General features: G+C 47.9%; 2 protein-coding genes across 3 annotated transcripts; both read left to right on the top strand.

Annotated features, from left to right (window-relative positions):
• Positions 1-1,399: 1,399 nt before the first annotated feature.
• On the top strand, positions 1,400-11,066 carry LOC118504175 (chromogranin-A-like). The gene has a single exon (XM_036038325.1). The coding sequence runs from the start codon at positions 4,168-4,170 to the stop codon at positions 5,800-5,802; it is 1,635 nt and encodes a 544-aa protein (XP_035894218.1). The 5' UTR covers positions 1,400-4,167; the 3' UTR covers positions 5,803-11,066.
• Positions 11,067-11,410: 344 nt separating this feature from the next.
• Positions 11,411-17,104, top strand: LOC118504173 (cleavage and polyadenylation specificity factor subunit 1). 2 transcript variants are annotated; one of them, XR_004905271.1, is made up of 6 exons: positions 11,411-11,795; positions 11,877-12,417; positions 12,485-12,735; positions 12,811-12,992; positions 13,060-16,729; positions 16,798-17,104. XR_004905271.1 is itself a non-coding variant. In XM_036038321.1 (5 exons), the coding sequence occupies exons 1-5, from the start codon at positions 11,627-11,629 to the stop codon at positions 16,255-16,257; spliced, it is 4,341 nt and encodes a 1,446-aa protein (XP_035894214.1). In that variant the 5' UTR covers positions 11,411-11,626; the 3' UTR covers positions 16,258-17,104. The 2 variants fall into 2 exon arrangements, 1 of the variants encoding a protein (XP_035894214.1); XM_036038321.1 differs by having other exon boundaries at positions 13,060-17,104.
• The last annotated feature ends 3,640 nt before the right edge of the window (positions 17,105-20,744 follow it).

The raw sequence follows: 20,744 nt of genomic DNA, 5'->3' as shown, positions 1-20,744 counted from the left end.
AACAAACGAACTTAAATTTGCGACTTGCCCGTTGGTGGATGCATCACACGGCCACACGGCGTTGCAATATGATCCGCGGCAACCATTTGAAAGGTGCGCACGAGCGAGCGAAAGAGAGCGAGAGAGAGAGAGAGGGAGAGATGTTTGGGGGAAAAAAGGGAAAATTGTTCACACCGCCGTCATTCCCACCCGCAGGCACGGAGTGTGGTGGGCCAGTGCTGGGGTGCGTGCAGAAAAATAAAGAGATACAAATTTTAAACACAACAGCAAAAAAAAAAACGACAACAGAAGAAGGAAATAAAGTAGGCCGTGACGTCAGTGGGTACTATGTAGTTTAAAAATATAATGCAACCGTACTTTCGGTTCCGAATCCGTCTGCAAAGGTGTGTGTGTGAATGTGTTTTTTCGTACAAAATTCATCCAAAAAAAGGAAACAAATCATAAAGCATCACAATAATCATGGCTACTTCTTCACATAACCTTCCTTAGCGACCCCTTTTGGTTGGCAGTGTGGTGGCTATAAACGGAAGGCAAAAAAAACTGCGCACGAAACAATTTAAAAAAATCATCCAAGAAATAATTTCTCGAAACAAAAACGATTATTGGTAGTCAGACCACAGCACAGTTCGCGGCGGTTCGAAATTATGCAGCCAGAGTGAGAGAGCGATTAAAATAAAATCGACAAGATAAAACAAAACACACACACTATTGCGTAGAACATAGGGCGAACGACGGCTGTGCGGAAGAAGAAGAAGAGGAGGAGAACGAAAAAAAATCAACAAACGACAACGGAGGCGCGAACACACTCACGGATCTTCGCTAATCTCCGCGGTTTATGCGGGCGAGCGAGAGCACGCGTAGTACAACATAGTACAAACACACACACACACAACTAAAAACCGTACAAAAACGTCAGGGCAGGCAAAGGGTACAACAAAAAAAAACATGTACGGAGAGTAAACAAACAACCTTGCCCTGCGTTACACTTCCATTCACCCAAACCGACCGTACTTATGCGGCCGTGAGTGGCTGTTGCTCGCACCCAACGCGCGAGACAAACTTTACGTCCAGCGAAGAAAGAGATAGAGCGAGAGCGCATCTGGCAGCAGCAGCATCATCATCACCAGGCACCGTCGTCACCCGTCGACGTCGGTAGCGTCATCAAAACGTCATGTATGCAGCGGTGACAGGCGGTGTGTGTGCGGCTGTGTTTGTTTGGGCCATGTTTTGCTGTGGCACATAAACGAGAGTCAAATTTAAAGAGAACATGAGTTGAAAGGGGAAGGTGGGGGAGGGAAGGAGCAGCGGGACGGGAGGCTAGATTTTCTATGCAAAAGACGCATGAGCGAGACGGGCGCGCGCTAGTGCATAATCCGTCAAAGAGCAAGAAAGCGGGTTGCGGGTTAATAATAAAGTTTGGACGTGTGCGGGTATGTGTGTGGTGTATGCTCTCATTTGGGAAAGGTTAGTCAAGTGAGTGGCCCGTTCTGCACACACGCGTGCGAGTGAACGAGCACGCACGCGACCCGAGCGGGACGGGACGCTGAGAACCCGATCGGCAATAAGAGCGGCACCGTTGCGTTTTCGTGGAACGGAAGAGAGTGATACTTCTCCGCTTATGCTGCTTCCTCCAGGCACACCCGTCGCCGGCTACGACGGCGGCGACGCACGTGAGAAAAGTGCAAAAGAAAAAGAGCGTAAAAGATAGGGAAAAACGAGCGAGAAATAGCGCGCGCGCGCCCGCTCGGGAGACAAAAACTGCTCATCAAAGGCTCATCGTCGTCGGCGGCGGCGTTGCTGTTATTGTAGCGTTAACGGAAGTGTTGCGTAGAAGAGTGCGGTCGAGCGCGAGAGGGGCAAACGATGATGTGTTGGCTGCTCCTTCTTCTTTGAGCGGCCATCGTCGTCGTCGTCGGCGATTGTGTGGCATCATGCACCGAATCGCGCGCGCCTAGGGGGTATTCCGCGTGATAAACGGATCAAAGTCTCGCAGTCTTGCAACAGAAACCGAACCGTTCGAACACGTGCAGACGGAGCTCTCGCGCGCCAAATACGTGTGTGAGTGACCACCACCACCATCATCATCATCATCAACGGCGGTATAGCGGGGTGTGCAGCAGCAGCAGCAGCAGAGTCGTTGGCAAAAAAAGGAAGTGGCAGCCACAGTAACACAGAAGCGCGTGGTGGTGACAGCGTGCGCGCTTGCAATTCGAGCAAAGGTTACTACGACGGTGGCGTGTGGTGATTTATTTGGTGCGCTCCGTGTGTGGTGCTCTCTGTGTTTGTTTTACGTTCGATTGAGGAGGAGTTGCTGTGCTGGCATCAAACGTACACATCGCTCCCACTGTGATAGACGGCAAGACGAGTGATTCACGAGACGTGTGAGTGGGAAGGTGTTGTAATAACTGTCCCCCACTTCCCCCACTTAACGGAGGCAGTTAAATAGTGTGGTGCTTTTAAAACTATCTTATCTTCTGTACACGCACGGAATAGATAATTGCACGAGTGCGAGATAAGCTCGTGTGATTCGGTTCAGAAGGAAGTTAAAGTAGGTGACTTCATCAATTTATACACCTGCACGAGTTTGAACAAAACGTGTTCTGTTTTCCAAGTTTTAAAGTATATTTTTTTTGGAATATCCCGGAGTATCAGAAGGAAGCGTTGCAGTGCGAGGGTGTGTGACGTGGTGTATAATCCGACAATAATATCACCACCGCCGTTTTGTTCGATTGGTTAGCAGAGTCAGACGTCGTTTTCTTCGTCGCCATCATCATCGTCTGCTTGGATCTGCTTAGTTGATGAATGTGACTTGTTGCGAGTGCGAGTGAGAAAGAGGGATAGAGAAGGAGAGCGAGTGCGGAAAGGAAGAAGCGAGTGGAGTGGAATCAATCAACGGCGGCCGTAAATGTGTGAAAGAGCGAGCAGCGATCAGATCTCCTCATCCCACAGTGTCCGGTCAGCACAGGGGTTGGCGCGTGAAGTGTGAGTGCGCGCGGGATAATATAGGGGTGAATAATAATTACGCGCTTCTTGGGGCCCGTACTATACGAGCACGCACACACAGCTGCTCCGATTTTCGGTTTGTCCGGGGGGCGCACGGAATCCAAGTGTGTGAGTGGTGTGGTGTAGTCGCAGCTTCACCTTCGGACGTGCGTGACGTGTCCAGAAAGAGTGCGTGCGACAGAGAGAGAGAGAGAGAGTGCGCGAGGCTCGGGCTGTGTGTGATCGACACAGATCGCAAATGTCATCTTTCTCGCCCGTTTGTGCGTCATTCAGATCAGATTATTAAAACGGGTTTGCCAGACCAACGACGACGACGACGGCGGCGGCGGCTGATGGCGGATTGTTAATTGGTGCGCGTTAATGTGTGTGCGTTCGTGTCATCTCGGATGATCGAAGATATCCGCCCCGTGTGTGCCTGTGTGCGCCTTGGAATGTGTATAAACGGCTAATTAAGCCGATGGTGACCGTGTAGCTATTTTATATTAATTCTAAATTCGGTGCCAACTTGCCTTTCTGCTTGTGGTGTGTTTCATCGCGCGATCAGTGTGCATAATCGTAGCGAGAGAGAGAGAGAGCGAGGCACAACACCGTTCACGAGTGAGTGTGTGTCAGAAAGTGGCCTTGACGGTTGTGTGTTACCCGGCCTGTAATACAATTCACCGAGATAAATGGTCGATAGGTTGGAACAAAGTGGTGTGTGCGTACGTCCTTGATACGAAAAAAAAAATTACAACAGCGTTTTAAAGGCCACAGTGCGGAATCGGAAATAAGTGATCGGATCGAGCCATCGGTTTGTGTGTGCGCGATTTTTGTTCCCCCTTCTTGTGCTGACCATAATTTTTGCATGTGCATGTGTGGTGCAGCCCCGATTATCGACTGCGTAATCAATCCGAGTAGTAGTGCGCGTACGGCGGCCATTCCTCTTTCTGTGGCGAACGGTGTGGAAAAGCCAGCAAAATACGAACCAAGCAAGCACCGGCGTCGATTGTGTCTCGGGCAGCGAGACACAGCGAGCAGCAGCTACAGCAGCAACATCATCACCACCACCATCATCAGCATCATCAACCATCGCCACCGTCCTCCGCTTGCTGCAACACGGCCCCGGACGACGGTGACAGTGGCCCGATAGCAGCGGCAACAAAGACGGCGTCCAAGTTCGAAACGATGGCGGAAGCCCAGCGGCTGATCGGGATATCGTTGGCGAAAATCGCCCAATCGCGGGTCTGCCGTGGTGGCGTTTCGCTCCACAAGAACCTGCTGGTGGCGACCGTGCTGCAAAAGGCGCGCTACATCTTCATGGAGGAAGCGTACCATATCGTGCACGGACACTATTTGCAGCAGCAACAGCAGCAACAGCAACAACACCAACATCAGCTGATGCAGGAGCAGCAGAATGCGGCCTATCTGCTTGCAGGGCACTGTGACAGTTCGTCGGCTGACAGCTGCAATGATGACTGCACCGGCAACAAGTGCAGCAGTGAGATGGAGGAGAAGCGGCAAAACAGCCAGCTGCCAACGATAGGCGGCCCGGCTGCTGCTGCTGCCACCCAGGAAGATGAATTGGTTGATCCGGTGGAGGAGGAAGAAGAAGAAGAAGACGAAACGTCGTCCACGGTTTCCGGTGCTGGTGCTGGTGCTGCTGCCGAAAGCTTATCGTACGACAGCAGTGACAGCACCATTCTGCCTACTACGATCGGTGGTTTACCGCTCGAACCACTCAACATGTGTCGCAATAGTGGCGCGTGCACGACCCCGGAGGAAGAGGAAGAAGAAACGGGTGCCGTTGGGGATGGTGAAGATGGAAAAGAACATGCCGCAGCTCACGACGTGTCCCATCTGTTCCTACTGCCTGCCCTTGCACCGTGGATAAGTGCATCGGAGGATAAAGAGAATGCGGGTGGTGGATCCTTTCCATTCCTACCATCCTCGTTCGACGGTCACGACGACGAGGAAGAAGAGGAAGACGAGGAAGAGGAGGACGAAGAGGAGGAGGAGGAAGAAGAAAACACTTGTCAGGATCTGTCCTGTCACCAGCGCAAACCGGAAGTGGTAGAGCAAGAGCAAACGCCCGAGCTGGTGAAGCAATTCGAGTCGGCCGTCCGGTCGAAGGGTGCTATGCGTTACTTTGATCTTGACGATCGGCGTACGTCGGTCGGCCGGCCCGATCGAAGACGCAGAAGGCATCGCACGGAAGGTGACCACCACCACCAGCCCCACCAGTCAACTCCTGCGAAACGTCGTCGATCGTCCACGACCGAGTCTTCGGCGAACGATATGCCGCCGCCGGTGGAAGATGATCGGATACTTCCGATCGCACTACTCTCGGCCAAACGGCTCAAGACGTGCGATGCGCCGCGTACCACCACTCCCCTTACACCGGCCATATGCAACGGTAGTCCCGGTCAGCCCCAGTTCTACTCGTCTCCGCACGAAACCATCTGCCCGGGCGATGCGGAAACGTTGTCCGCGTGTGTGAACCAACAGCTGGAAGCGGAAAACCTTACCACCACTAGCGGTAACCATCCTTTCCTGCCCAGTGCCGACCAGCCGGAACAGCAACAGCCCGCAGAAGAATCTTCCGACGTGGATGCACCGCCGACCCCCTCGGTCGAAAGTATCGATCGGATAACGTCGCTCGTGTCGATCTTTAGCTTCGGCAATCTGTCCCGGTCCGTGTCAACGCCCGACTTTTGTGCAGCCCAAGCACAGAAGGATAGTCGGCCCGATGCGGGCGGTTCGCTGTTAACTAGCCAGCTGCAGCATCACGGCCAGCGTGGCTACCTAACGATGACCGTATAACTAATGTTGCGGCAGGCCCTCGATTACGGTGGCGGTTGGAATTACTTCGAGTACTAGGCGGGCGGGCCAAAACCCCGGCACAAATGGACGTGATAGTAGGATGTAAAACGTAACGTGAGATGTTAAGAGGGGGAGCTGGGGGTCGTCATATAAGTAGTAGTCGAATTCGCAATTGTGCGCAATGCCCCGTGGTGGGGTGGAGGCGCGCACGGGTAGAGTGCCTCTTAATCATAGTAGTATTAGTAGTAACAAACACACACACACACATACATACAAACAGAAAGCCTCCCATTTATGCTCCACAATATCTCTTCAGGCATAAACTCTAAATAGTCTCCCTAGGGTGGTGGTGGTGGTAAGCAAAATAAGGTTAACCACGGTGGGAAAACAGCCACTGACCGCGCGCGGCAGGCAGAAGAGTTCGGGTAGAGTTAGCGCTCGAAAATCACCTTATCCGCTATTTCCTCTTTTGACCCTTTTTTCCATGCCTACCGAGGGGTTGCTATGTCGAGGGGGTGGTGGGGTGACGGAGTCGGTTCAAACAACTACCAGCCACCACCCGGTGGCAAAACGGTACTTTGCATCGAAACATCACGATCATTAGCGAATCGAACGGTCGGTCGGTTGGACTTGCTCTCGATCCGGCGATGATGGGGCCGGTATGCATGTGGTGAATGTCCGGGTGATTGTCCATAGGTGCAGAAGAAGAAGAAGAAGGGATGAGGGTTATTTCCTTTACCCCACTGGGAACTAAAAACCCGCTACTAAACCGATGACGGCGACGATGGCGCTGGTCGAGGATGTGCGTAGAAACGAATGGAACAATAACGCGCGGTGCGCGTGCAAGAGATGCGAAGCATCACGTAAAAGCGCAGCCAGGAAGAAATGAATAAGTAGCTAGAAGAGAAGGAATAGGAAAATAACAAAGTTTGAAAAGCTATGCTGAGATGTGAGACAGATAGATAGATAGAGTTGGGAAAGAGAGCGAGCGACCGACCGAGAGCAGCATAAAGCAACAATCTCCCCGTTGTCGTCTGGTGGTGGGCTTCTCTTGAGGGGATGGTGTCTTGAGCGACACGGCAAGGGAAGGCAAAAGGTGCCCATTATCAATCGGAGGCATCTTCCGTTCCCTTTTCTGCGTCACACCACCCTGCCCTCCACCCCCTCCCTCCCCAGGAACCATCTCGACCTCCCGCAGTAGCATAACGGCTACGGAAAACACAAGCCAGCGCACTCTTCGCCAAAGGTGGCGCAAAAGTCCAGCGCAAGAAAAAAAAGGTAGCTAGACGTGGCGAGAAGAAGAATGTGTGTGCGCGCGATGTGCTTTTTAAGGGGTGCTAATGTTGGTATGCACTCATACATCAACAGTGCGCCCATTAAAGAAAGAGGAAGGGTTTCGTTAGCTCTGCTTACTTGCTTCCAAATCGAAACTGGCCGTGCAAAACGGATTTTCACTAAAATCTAAGGCCTCGCCGCCTAGGTCGCAGCTTCTCTTTCGCACACTCTCACGCATCCCACCCCACAGCGACACGGTTTAGGGGGTAGGGTGGTATACATATTGCTCCGATGCAATAGTGCATTTTCTCTTCCACACACACACACGCTCACAGACACATGTGTATAAGGAGGGGGGGGGGGGGGGGGGGGAGATGAATGTTAATGCTTTTTGTTATGCGACGAAAATGGACACTGCTTTGGAAGCGTCGGTGAAGCAGACGGCAACATGATGGGAAGATAAAATTTGCATCTAAAGGGAAGGGTGGTCGGGTGGGGGAGGTTTTGCTTCTTCACGATTTGCCTTCACGCCGTCGTTTGGGAGATGAAAGTTGATTTCTGCTGCTGCTGCTACTACTACGATCTCTTCCAATATGCCTATCTCACCTTCACCAACCGTCGTCATGTGTTGTGCGCGCTCATCAATCGGGAAAGTCCGATATGCAGACAAGCAGCAGACGAGCCAGCACCGCACCATAGCATACTTTGATGCCTTGTTGTTTTGCTTCTGCTGTGTTTGCTTACTTGAAGCCTGTCTTGGTCGCGATGATGATCAATCGATTCCCCGTGCTTAGCGAAAACCCGCAAACGGATGGACGAAGGTTTTTTGAAAGTTGTGTTTCCGTTCGCGGGAAAATAGGTGTGATGATCGTTGCTGTGTGTGATGGTGGTATGGTCACACATAGAGAAAAAGATTAGCTTTCGCAAAACAAATCATTCAAATGGGGGGGGGGGTAAACTTGTTCCGTGACGCGCGAAGAAAAAATGAAAGGGCGATTGCGCGCGTATTGTACGTGTGTGATGCTTCGGATTTTTATTGTTTATGAAAGTATTACTGATAAGGGAGAAACATCATCCAAACGGTGGCAGGGATGGCGCAGAAAAATTCCTCAATCTGCAATCAACGAGGGTTTTTCAAAGTGAATTTTGAAATACTTTTTTGTTGCAGGAGAAGAACGATTTCCTTCTTAAATTGTCGTCTCTTTTTAGTATCCTTGGGTTAAAAATTGTTATTGAAAATTTTTACAATGTTATTTAAGGTAATTCCTTTTAATTTATTCTCCCCTTTATTTAAAGCTTTAAATTAATAAAAACATTTTTCAAATAGTACGATAAAACCAATTTCAAATCTCAATATACAAACCGTTTGGTTTGGCACACCATCGCGCGAACCATCATTAGGCGCGAGAAGCAATAATTGAAAGCAATCATTCGAAGGTGATCGTATAACCTCTCACCATCGCGCACCGGATTCGTGGCCCTCCCACCCCCCCTCCCCCTCCCAGGTTCAATGAACTTTAAGGCCTCTCCGTTTTGCTTGATGCGGTGGGGGGTGGTTTCCATCACTCTTTTTTGGGGTATTGCATTCACACATTCGACGATCGATGGAGAGATGAGTTTTTCTTTCCAAAAGATCGTGTCATTTTTGTTGGCTGAATGGGATGATGTGATACGACCAATTCGCCATTTTGGGGGTGGTGGGAATTATGTGCGATCGGTGGAAAGTGAAAGTTTACATAAATGCTGGCCCACCAAAGCCCCACCGTAATTTCATACACTCCATTTGCTAACACCACCCACTCACCCCTTGGGATGGAAACTCCATAAGACACTTGCTCTTTTTTGTTGTTATTGAAGCGCAACCGGAGAAGGGACTTTAATGGATTGGATTTTTGTGTGTGTCTGCATGTAAAGGGATATGATTCCGCGTAGCAGCAGCAGCACATGATTCGTCGAGTGGTTTGATTTATTCGCACGCGATCGATCGATCGTACGTTCGTTTTTGGATGTGGATCGGGGAGGCTCCTCGCGTGCACACCGCCAGTGGGACACCATGTGACGGACAATCATCATCGGCCGTCCCGGGATTAGTTAGTTTGGCCCGGTTTTCTTCGTGGTATCACTCGCCCAACACTCACCGACCGACTCTATCGTCCTACCGATTGCGCAACATGCGCCTCGGGTAACAGTTTCTCACGAGAGCCTCGTCGCGGCTGTTGCTGGTTTTGTGTGTAATGTGTTCCGCGTTTTGTTGCGCGTTGTATGATAGGCAGCCGCTACACTACCCCTCCTACTCTCTGCCAGCAACATGCCACTTAACCTAACAAGCCCATACCGCGCCGTGCCGTTTGGTGCTGTTGCTGCCGCCTTTTTTCTTCCTCTAGTTTTGGTTTATGCAACTCATCATAAAAACCCGAAGCCGCAGCGCGCTTGCTGCGCTACTCCTCATAATTAACGTGTAATCGTCGTCCGGCATTAGAAAGAGAGATGTAACGTGCTGGTGGAAGGGTTGTTTTTCGGGAGGCGTTAGAGCAAGTAGCAGAAAAGCTGAACCAAACAAAACATCGCTCCATAACGTTGGATTGGGCAGGTTTTAGAGTCAGGGAAAGGCATGCAAGGGAAAGTACCAAATGAAATAACCGCCACGGCGCAGGCGAAAGAGTTGGAGAAGAGGAGCGCGGAACAGGGAGCGCGGAACAGGGAGCGCGGAACAGGGAGCGCGGAACAGGGAGCGCGGTTCTGTTATAATTGTTAAAGAACAGTAAAAAAAAATTTACCCATCCTGGTTGGGAGCAAAGCAACAAGATTTCAAAGCAAGGATTTGATCTATTTCGTTTCAATTTCGTTATCGCTATTAAATAGAGGAGGGTTCTTTTTGTATAGGCGGGTGGGATTGTATTATACGAATAAATATGAATGCAATAAGCAATTGCTATTGCTGCGTAAGAGAAGGTTAAAAGTTTTCACGCTCCATATTGATTTAAGGGTGAGTTTAGTTGAGCTGACTCTGTTCTAGGAGTTGTATTTATATTTATCTGTGTTTTGTTATTGGTTTAAAGGGCGTAAGAGGGAGAATGAAGTACCAGGAGTGGAGGAGAAAGATTATAAAAAACAAATACAAAAAAAAAAAACAAAAAAACTTTCCCAAAAAAACCTAACAAAACGCACACACCATATTCGTGTTTCGGATGAAACAATTTAAAATTGATCCACGAAGAGGAGAAGAGTGTTGTACTAGTGGAGGGAGGGGAACAAAAACAGGTGACGAAACTCTACTAAAGAGCAGCGGACGGTAAATAGTTGCGAAAAAAAGATAATTGGGGTTTAAGCGTAACAGATGGTGTAAGTTTAACTTTAATTAAAAAAAAAACATAAAGCTATACGAATTATATATAAACATATATACATACCTAGACATTTAACACGCGCCACACGAGTGTAGGATAAGAAAATTATACATTCAAAATAGCGGTGGAAAATGGCGACAAAAGAACCATTTATTGCACAACATATTCTCTAGGCCAGCCAGCGTTAGGGATGATAAAATTCAAGGCGATGCGTTTTCCCCCCCATTTCCAATCATCGCCAATATCAGTAGAAGTCAGATGAAGGCGGTGTAAGTTTAAGATCAGGCAAGGGTGCTAATGATGGAGAAGGAGAAGCATTACTGTAAAAAAAAACAAACCGAACCGTTATTGCTATTGTTTTTCTTTTTATAAAAAAGGTATATCTATTATTATGCTATCATTCTTCCTATTATTTTATGTTCAAACGATGACTATGATGCGGATGATTATGAATAGTATATATTCCTTGTACATATTAATCGCTCGCTGCACGTGGTAGGACAGACAAAACCGAAACCAACACACACAACAGCAACACAAACCTATTAACTAGTACGGTATTTGTACACGATGCCAATTAAGAAGGTACGAAAGAATGTTTTAATATATTTGCAAAATGGCAACCGAATTGCTGCTAATCGAGCCCTGTTGTTTTTCGTAGTTGATTTTATTTTATTTTACATGAGTTGTTTCGGGATAATATCACATGAATGGGATTTAATGAATATACTGGATTTAAATAATTCGTTTTGAATTTCACAAAAAAATACTCAAAAAATATATTTCGGTTAATATTTTTAAATAAAAAGGCATTAAATGTGTTTTTGAATGATATACCTATTTCATAAACACGCATAAAGTCAACAAACCAGAGGTCGTTAACGTCCATTTCAAAATTGTCATCCACGCGATTGAATGTTACGCAGCAGCCTGCTATAAAAACATCCACAGCTCAAAGTGACGTTCCCAGAGGGATGCATCATGACAGAACGCCAAAAGCCTGTCAAAAACACACGCCGGCATTTGTTGTTTTTCGTAAAAGGTGGCAAATATCTGCTTCTCCCGGTGCAAATTCGCCAACAATTTTGAGTTATTTGCTTTCCTTCTACAAGTATTCTCGAGCAGCGTGTGTAAATGATATAAACAGTGCAGGCCCGTTGTAGCTCCGTTGTGCTGGGTGAAGATTGTGCAAGGTGTCCGGCATGTTTTCACTGTGCAAGCAACCGCACGAACCGACCGCGGTAGAGTTTTCGCTAACGTGCCATTTCTTCAATCACAATGAAAAATCGCTCGTTACCGGTGGGGCCAATGTGCTCAAGGTGTACCGTGTCATCCCGGATGCCGATCCGGCCACCAGGGACAAATACACGGGTAAGCAAGCATACCCGCTCGCAAGCATAGCATAAAGCGCTAACACACACACACATACACACGGTATGTTTTCATTTGCAGCATCACGCCCACCAAACATGAAGCTCGAATGTGTGGCCTCGTACCGGCTGTACGGTAACATCAAATCGATGCAATCGGTGTCGCTTGCCGGCTCGTTGCGGGATGCACTGTTGATCAGCTTCCCGGACGCCAAGCTGTCGGTGGTACAGTTCGATCCGGACAACTTTGATCTGAAAACGCTTTCGCTGCATTACTTCGAGGATGAGGACATACGGGGCGGTTGGACCGGCCACTACCACATACCGCTGGTCCGTGTCGATCCGGACAATCGGTGTGCGGTCATGCTGGTGTACGGCCGGAAGCTTGTGGTGTTACCGTTTCGGAAGGACAGTTCGCTGGACGAGATTGAGCTGCAGGACGTGAAGCCGATAAAGAAGGCGCCGGTACAGCTGGTGGCGAAAACACCCATCCTGGCGTCGTACATCATCGAGCTGAAGGATTTGGACGAGAAGATTGATAACGTTATCGATATACAGTTTCTGCACGGGTACTACGAACCGACGCTGCTGATTCTTTACGAACCCGTACGCACGTTTCCGGGGTATGTTTAGGGAGAATGTGTTGGTCGTGCGTGCATGATTAAATAACCCTTTTTTTTCTTTCTACAGTCGAGTCGCTGTTCGTTCCGATACCTGCACAATGGTAGCACTATCGCTAAACATCCAGCAGCGTGTACATCCGGTTATTTGGACTGTAAACAGCTTACCCTTCGATTGTATACAAGCGATACCTATCAACAAACCGATCGGTGGGTGTTTGGTGATGTGTGTCAACTCTCTCATATACCTCAACCAAAGTGTCCCACCGTACGGCGTTAGTCTGAACAGTAGTGCGGACCATAGCACAAGCTTTCCCTTGAGTAAGTATTCCTAGCGCTCTTTAGAGTAGCATCATACAGCGCGCTAATGGAATCGTACTTTGTAACCATCCACAGAACCACAGGATGGCGTGCGGATCAGTCTGGATGCGGCACAGGTGTGCTTTATCGAACCGGAGAAGCTCGTGCTTTCGCTGAAGGGTGGCGAACTGTACGTGCTAACGCTGTGTGCCGATTCGATGCGTAGTGTGAGAAATTTCCACTTCAACAAAGCGGCCGCCAGTGTGCTCACGAGCTGTGTAAGTTTCAGCGATCGATCGTAGAAGGATTACAAAAAATGAATTTAATTCTGTGCCTTTTTTCCAGATCTGTGTATGCGAGGATGAATATCTGTTCCTTGGTTCTCGGTTAGGTAATTCGCTGCTGCTAAGGTTCAAAGAAAAGGACGAAAGTTTAGTAATCACCATCGACGATAGTGGCGCCGTCGAGAAGGAACCGAAACGTCCGCGAATGGAGGAGGAAGAGCTGGAGGTGTACGGCAGCGGTTACAAAACGTCCGTCCAGCTAACGAGCTACATTTTCGAGGTGTGCGATAATGTGCTAAACATTGGCCCGATCGCTCACATGGCGGTGGGCGAACGGATCCCGGAGGAAGACGTCGAAAATCAGCCCGATGTGCAGATACAATCGAACAAGCTCGATATCGAGGTGGTCACAGCGAGCGGGCACGGCAAAAATGGTGCCCTGTGTGTGCTGCAAAGCTCCATCAAGCCGCAGGTAATCACAAGCTTCGGGATGTCGGGATGTGTCGACGTGTGGACGGTGTTCGATGAAGCGGTAGCCCGCAAACCGGAAGATGGACCGCCGACGCACGCCTTTATGATACTGTCGCAGGAAACCGGTACGATGGTGCTGCAGACGGGCGAAGAGATTAACGAGATCGAGAACACGGGCTTTGCCACGAACGTGCCGACGATCCACGTCGGAAACATCGGCTCGAACCGGTTCATTGTGCAGGTGACAACGAAATCGATCCGGCTGCTGCAGGGCACGCGCCTCCTGCAAAACATTCCGATCGATCTCGGCTGCCCGCTTGCTTCCGTGTCGATCGTGGATCCGTACGTGTGCGTACGATCGTCGGAGGGTCGCGTGATAACGCTTGCGCTGCGCGAAGGCAAAGGAACGCCCCGGCTGGCGGTGAACAAAAACACAATCAGCACTACACCGGCGGTGGTCGCGATCAGTGCGTACCGGGACGTGTCGGGCCTGTTCACGAAGAAGATCGAGGATGTGTACGACCTTAGCAAGGGTGGCGCTGCGTCCGCTTACTCGAGCGGGTTCGGCTCGATGAAACCGGAACCGCACATGAAGATCGAGGACGAGGAGGACCTGCTGTACGGGGAGTCGGGCCGCTCGTTCAAGATGACGTCGATGGCCGATATGGCGATTGCGAGCAAAAGTGGTGGCAATTCGGACTTTTGGATGAAGTACATGCAGCAGGTGAAGCCGACGTACTGGTTGTTTGCGGCGCGTGAGAATGGAACGCTGGAAATCTACTCCATGCCCGACCTGAAGCTCGTCTACCTGATCACGAACGTCGGCAACGGGAACAAGGTGCTGTCCGATTCGATGGAGTTTGTCCCGCTGCCGATGGGCAAGGGCGCAGGGCAGGAAGACGCAACCAGCGCGTTTGGCACGACGTTCGGCGTGTCCGCGTCACTGCTGCCGAAGGAGATCCTGATGGTGGCGCTTGGGAATTATGGATCGCGCCCCTTGCTTTTCATTCGACTCGAGCACGATTTGCTGATCTATCGCGTGTTCCGGTACGCGAAAGGACACTTAAAACTGCGCTTCAAACGGCTTTCGACCAGTGTGACGTGTCCGGTGTTTAAAACGGTTCCCGCACGGTTTGCCAATCTCGAACCACCGCCAGCTGCGAGGGAAGATGGTGCGACGGGCAGCAATTCAACCACGACCAATGACCAGCATGCGACCAAGGTACTGTACGAAAACATTTCCATGATCCGCTACTTCGCCAACGTGTCCGGGTATGCGGGGGTAGCGGTTTGTGGGGAAAAGCCCTACTTCCTCTTCCTGACCGCGCACGGCGAGTTACGTTCGCACCGGTTGTACGCGCGCACCGTCATGAAATCGTTCGCACCGTTCAACAACGTAAACTGCCCGAACGGATTCCTTTACTTCGACGAGCAGTACGAGCTAAAGATCTCCATCTTCCCGACCTACCTGTCGTACGATTCCGTGTGGCCGGTGCGTAAAATCCCGCTGCGCAGCTCACCGAAGCAGATCGTGTACCACCGGGAGAACAAGGTGTACTGTGTCGTGATGGATGCGGAAGAGATTTGCAACAAATACTATCGCTTCAATGGCGAAGACAAGGAGCTGACGGAGGAGAACAAGGGTGAGCGGTTCCTGTACCCGATGGGACACCGGTTCTCGGTGGTGCTCGTTACACCGGCCGCGTGGGAAATTGTGCCCGAGACGTCGATAAACCTGGACGAATGGGAGCACGTGATAGCGCTGAAGAACGTGAGCCTCACGTACGAGGGTGCACGGTCCGGGCTGAAAGAGTACATCGCGGTCGGCACGAACTTTAACTACAGCGAGGACATAACCTCCCGCGGCCGGTTGCTGCTGTACGACATTATCGAAGTCGTACCGGAGCCCGGCAAACCGCTGACGAAGCACAAATTTAAGGAGGTGATCGTCAAGGATCAGAAAGGTCCGGTGTCGGCCATCTCGCACGTGTGCGGCTTTCTGGTAGGGGCCGTCGGTCAGAAGGTGTACCTGTGGCAGATGAAAGACGATGACCTGGTCGGTGTGGCGTTTATCGATACGAACATCTTCGTGCACCAGATGGTCTCGATCAAATCGCTCATACTGGTCGCGGACGTGTACAAATCGATCAGCTTGCTACGCTTCCAGGAGGAGTATCGAACGCTGTCGGTTGTGTCGCGCGATTACCATCCGCTCAATGTGTATCAGGTCGAGTACGTGGTGGACAACTCCAACCTCGGGTTTCTCGTGTCGGACGATCAGTGCAATCTGATCACGTACATGTATCAGCCGGAGTCGCGCGAATCGTTCGGCGGCCAGCGGTTACTGCGCAAAAGCGACTACCACCTGGGGCAGCAGGTCAATGCCATGTTCCGGGTGCAGTGCGATTTCCACGAGTCCGATGTGATGAAGCGTACGCTCAACTACGACAACAAGCACACGACCTTCTTCGCGACGCTGGACGGTGGTATCGGGTTTGTGTTGCCGCTGCCCGAGAAAACGTACCGACGGTTGTTCATGTTGCAGAACGTGCTGCTCACGCACAGTCCGCACCTGTGCGGGTTAAATCCAAAGGCGTACCGTACGATTAAGCAAACGCGCAAACTACCGATCAACCCGAGCCGGTGCGTGGTGGACGGTGATCTGGTGTGGAGCTTTCTGGAGCTGCCCGCGAACGAGAAGCACGAGGTGGCGAAAAAGATCGGCACGCGCATCGAGGAGATCTGTTCGGATTTGATGGAAATCGAGCACGTGACGCATGCGCTGTAGAGTGTTGCGGTGGGTCCGTGTAACACGTGTAATGTATAGAACCGATAGAATGTAAAACAAAGCTCCAAGACGTACATCTAGTACAACCGATGAAGTACGAGTGCTTCATGCTCCGGTTCTTGCAGTGAGCGTAATATTGAGAAATGTTGAGATAAGGTGTAAATTGGTGGTCCAAGTTCAGGGTGTGTTTGTTTCAGATCTAAACAGATATTCTCTTACAGGGTTTACCAGTTCAAAAAACAAGCGTCCCCATGAACAAAACAATTTTCCATCCAACACACGTCAGATTTGCTGTCTCTCCACCACCTCTCCATGCGTCGACACTATGAATACGGTGAAAGTATATGATACAATAAGATCTTTTGAAAGTTCTGACCCTCTTACCACAGCAATTAGAATGACAATGACAGAGTGTTAGCTGTCCTATCCTTAGCCTGGGTGAGAGTCATCTGAGATTTGGAGACCCTCTTCTGTAAGTGAATATAGCTGGGTTTTGTATGTATTCTGCATCTTCTTAGCCGAACGAATTCTTATTTTTAGGTCACGCCTGCCATTTCCGGCGTCTTAGACTTCTTGATACCATTAGACTTCGTTCCACTATGGAGGAACGGCCCAGATGGGATTTGAACCCCGGTCATACCGTGTGAAGATCGGCACCGCTGCCGCCGGTTCACTATTCCAGAGCGTATGTATGTGGTCAAATAAAGTATTGGCAAAAGGCGAGCAGCTGAACGCCCGGAAAACCCTGTACTAGTCTTCAAATCGGTCAACTAGTGGAGGTGAAATGGTACAGCGAGAAATGCTCGTTCTTGTATATTCAATACAATCTCATCTTGTTTTCTTTTGATCACCGTCTTATTTTATTTATTTTTTGTTAATGAAGGTCCGTCTGCCGTATTGTAGTCATATCAATTTCTTATCTTATCATTTCTTCTGGATTGCATACGCACAAACTATCGTGTAAAACTTTTTCGGAGAAATTGGAGCTTGTGATCAGTGTTCATCGTTGATCATTATCGATCGACCATCAAATGCTACCGACCATTTCTGGACGGCGTGCTGTGCATCGTGTTGCTTTGTTACGAATTTTGGGGGTGCGTGTGGCTGTCAGCCGCTGAAATGTACACCCAAGAAGAAGCGTTGTGAGGGTGAGCACTTGTGACGCGCTGGTTTAGAGTGGGTGAGGGCTCCGTTGGAATAATATTGAGCATTACATTATTGCCGATTATGCTGTATCGTCGGATTCGAAGAGCAACCTGATGTGTATGCTGTTTTCTAGTTATCTTGGACTAGCCCTAGTCCAGTCCTAGCCCTAGTCTTAGCGGCCTAGTCCAAGGGGCCTAATCAAAGGGGCCTAGTCCACGGGGTCTAGTCAAAGGGGCCTAGTCCAAGGGGCCTAGTCCAAGGGGCCTAGTCCAAGGGGCCTAGTCCAAGGGGCCTAGTCCATGGGGCCTAGTCCTAGGGGCCTAATCCAAGGGGTCTAATCCAAGGTGCCTAGTCCAAGGGGCCTAGTCTAAGCGGCCTAGTCCAAGGGACCTTATCCATGGGGCCTAGTCCAAGGGGTTTAGTTTAAGGGCTCTATTCCATGGGGCCTATAATAAGGGGCCGAAGCCAAGTGGAATACTCCAAGGGGCCTTGTCTAAGGGACCTAGTCCAAGGGGCCTAATTCAAGGGGCCTAGTCCAAGGAGCCAAGTCCAAGGGGCCTTTTCCAAGGGGCCTTTCGATTCTCTTTCATTTCTCCTCTGATTTTCTCTAATTTCTTTCTCATTTCATATTCATTTTTCTCTCGATTATCACTTATTTCTCTGTCGATTCTTTCTCGATTCTCTCCAATTTCTTTCTCATTTCCCTCTTATTTCTGTCTCGATGCATTCTTTATCGATTCTTTCTCATTTATGTTATGATTTTTCTTATTTTCTGTTTTATTTTGTTTGCTCTTATTTCTCTTTTAGAGAATTCCATTCATTCTTTACGAAATCTTAAATTCTATTAATATCTCTCTTGAGTCCCTCTCATTGCACTCTCATTTCTCTCTCAATTATCTCTCATGTTTTTCTCAATATTTCTGTAGATTGCCTCTCATTTAGTTTTCCGATTCACTTTCATTTCCTCATATTTTTCTCTTGATTCTTTCCCTTTTTCTTTTTCAATTCTTACTCAAATAGCTATCATTGCTCTCTCGAATCTCACTTTTCCTCTTCCATTTCACCCTCAATTATCCCTCATTACTTTCTCATTGCTAACTCGATTTTACTGCCTGTATCTATCGATCCCCCCCTATTTTTCTCATTTTCTCTTGAATTTTTCTGAATTTGCACTGATTTCTTTGACATTACTCTCTCGATTATCTCCTTCACATCTCTCTTTATTTTTTTATCATTTATCTCTCGATTCTCTCTCAAATTGTTCTCATTGCTCTTACGAGCTACTTTCGATTTGATCTCTCACTTTTCTGTGGCTCTCTCGTTTTCACATTTTTCTCTTCTTTAATGATATTACTCTTATTTTTCTTACATTTTTCCCTCCCAAGGAATTTTCTAATTTCTCTCTCGATCTCCCATTTTCCGTTGAGTTCTATCATACTTTTTTTCACTTCTCTCTACATTTCGCTTGAATATTTTTCATTATTCTCTTTTTTCAATTTTTTTTCTCTTTATTTCACAAGGTAATTTAGAGAAAAAATACAGAAACATGAGAGAGTGAGAGAAAGAGAGATAGAGTGCGAATACGAGAGAAACGAGAGAAAAATGGACGGAACTTCACTCAGAAATGAGTGTAATTTGAAAACAAAAGGAAGAAAAAAAAAGGAAATTGAGGGAGAAATGAGAATAAAATCAGAGATAATGGAGAGAGAAACAAGAGAAAAATGTACGCGAAAAATGAGTAAAAATTGGCAGGAATTTTGAACAAGAGAGGAACCTGATTGAGAAACAAATTTGTGAGAAATGAACGAAAAAAAAATTGCAACCGAGAGAAAAAATGGAAGAAAATAGCATGAGAAAGAATTATGAGAGAATTAAGGAAATAATGACAACGAATTCACAGAAAAATGAGATAGAAGCTAGAGAAAAATGAGAGAAATAGATAAATTTGAGCGATTATCGAAGGTGAGGTGAGGCAAGAATTAGAGAAAATAATCAAGAGAACGTAAGAAAAGAAAGAGAGAGAGAGCGAGAGGAGGAAATTAGAGATGAATGAGACAACGGGACAGATATGAGAAACAAATGAGAGAGGGAACCAAAGAGAAAAGGGAGATATAGAGAAATAAATGTTACAGACAGCGAGAAAGAAACGAAAGTGAGAGAGAAGTGTGAGAAAATCAGAAAAAATCGAAAGAGAAATAAGCATAAAGTGGAAGGGAAAAATAAAAAGAATTGAGTAAGAAATAATAGCAGTCTAGAGAGAATTTTAAGAAAAGTGAGAGAGAAATGATAGATATCCGAGAAAGAATCGAGAGGTAATGTGAGAATATCGCAAAATAAATGTTAGTAAAATCAGAATCGAAAGAGGAATGATAAATTATTCAAGGAAAAATAAGAAACAAATAAGAGAGAAACGAGAGATAAAAGGAAAAGTATCGAGAATGATATGAGAGAGATGAGATTCCAGAGAAAAATGATAAAAAATTAAGAGACGATCGAACGATGAAGGAGAAAGAAATAAGAGAGAGCCAAGAGATAACCGAGAGAGAAATGGGACAGTAAAGTGACAATCGAGAGAGAAAAGAAAAAAAATGGGAGAGATATAAGAGAGAAATGAGAGATATAGGTGAGAGGAATAAGTATAAGTTAAAACGGAATCGAGAGAGAAATGAAAGAGAGTCGAAAAAACAAATTACAAAAAAAGATAAATATCGATTGAGGCATAAAAGAGTTGAGAGCGAGAGAGAGAGAGAGAGAGAGAGAGAGAGAGAGAGAGAGGTGGAATGAAAAATAGATGAGAGGGAATCAAGAGAGAAACGAATACATATTAAGAGAGAATCAAGAAAGAATATTAAGAAACATTGGAATAAATAAGACATAATCTAGAAAGAAATGAGATAAAATCGAGAGAGAAAAGAGAGCTAATTGAGAGAGACTTGAGGCAGAAATGCGGGAGAGTTGAAAGCAAAATGTAAGAGAGAAATGAGAGAGAAACGTGAGAGGAATGAGAGCAAATTGAGAAAGAATCAAGAGATAAATAAAAAAAGAATTGATGAAGAAATTAGAAACTATCGAGAGAGAAATAAAAAAGAGAACCGAGAAAGAATCGAGAGAGAAATGAATATTAATGATAGAGAGTCGAGGAAGTAATGAGAGAGAATCAGAGGAGAAATGAGAGCGAATCGAAAGGCCCCTTGGATTAGGCCCCTTGGACTCTGCCCCTTAGACTAGGCCCCTCGGACTAGGCCCCTTGAACAAGGCCTCTTGAATTAGGCCCCTTGGACTAGGCCTCTTAGACTAGGCCCCTTAGACTAGGCTCCTTGGACTAGGCTCCTTGGAGTATT

Source organism: Anopheles stephensi, chromosome 2, assembly GCF_013141755.1.
Source record: "Anopheles stephensi strain Indian chromosome 2, UCI_ANSTEP_V1.0, whole genome shotgun sequence".
NCBI classification, from domain to species: Eukaryota; Metazoa; Arthropoda; class Insecta; order Diptera; family Culicidae; genus Anopheles; species Anopheles stephensi.
Note: the sequence above shows the minus strand (reverse complement) of the source record. Positions and strands in the feature narration are given on the sequence as shown.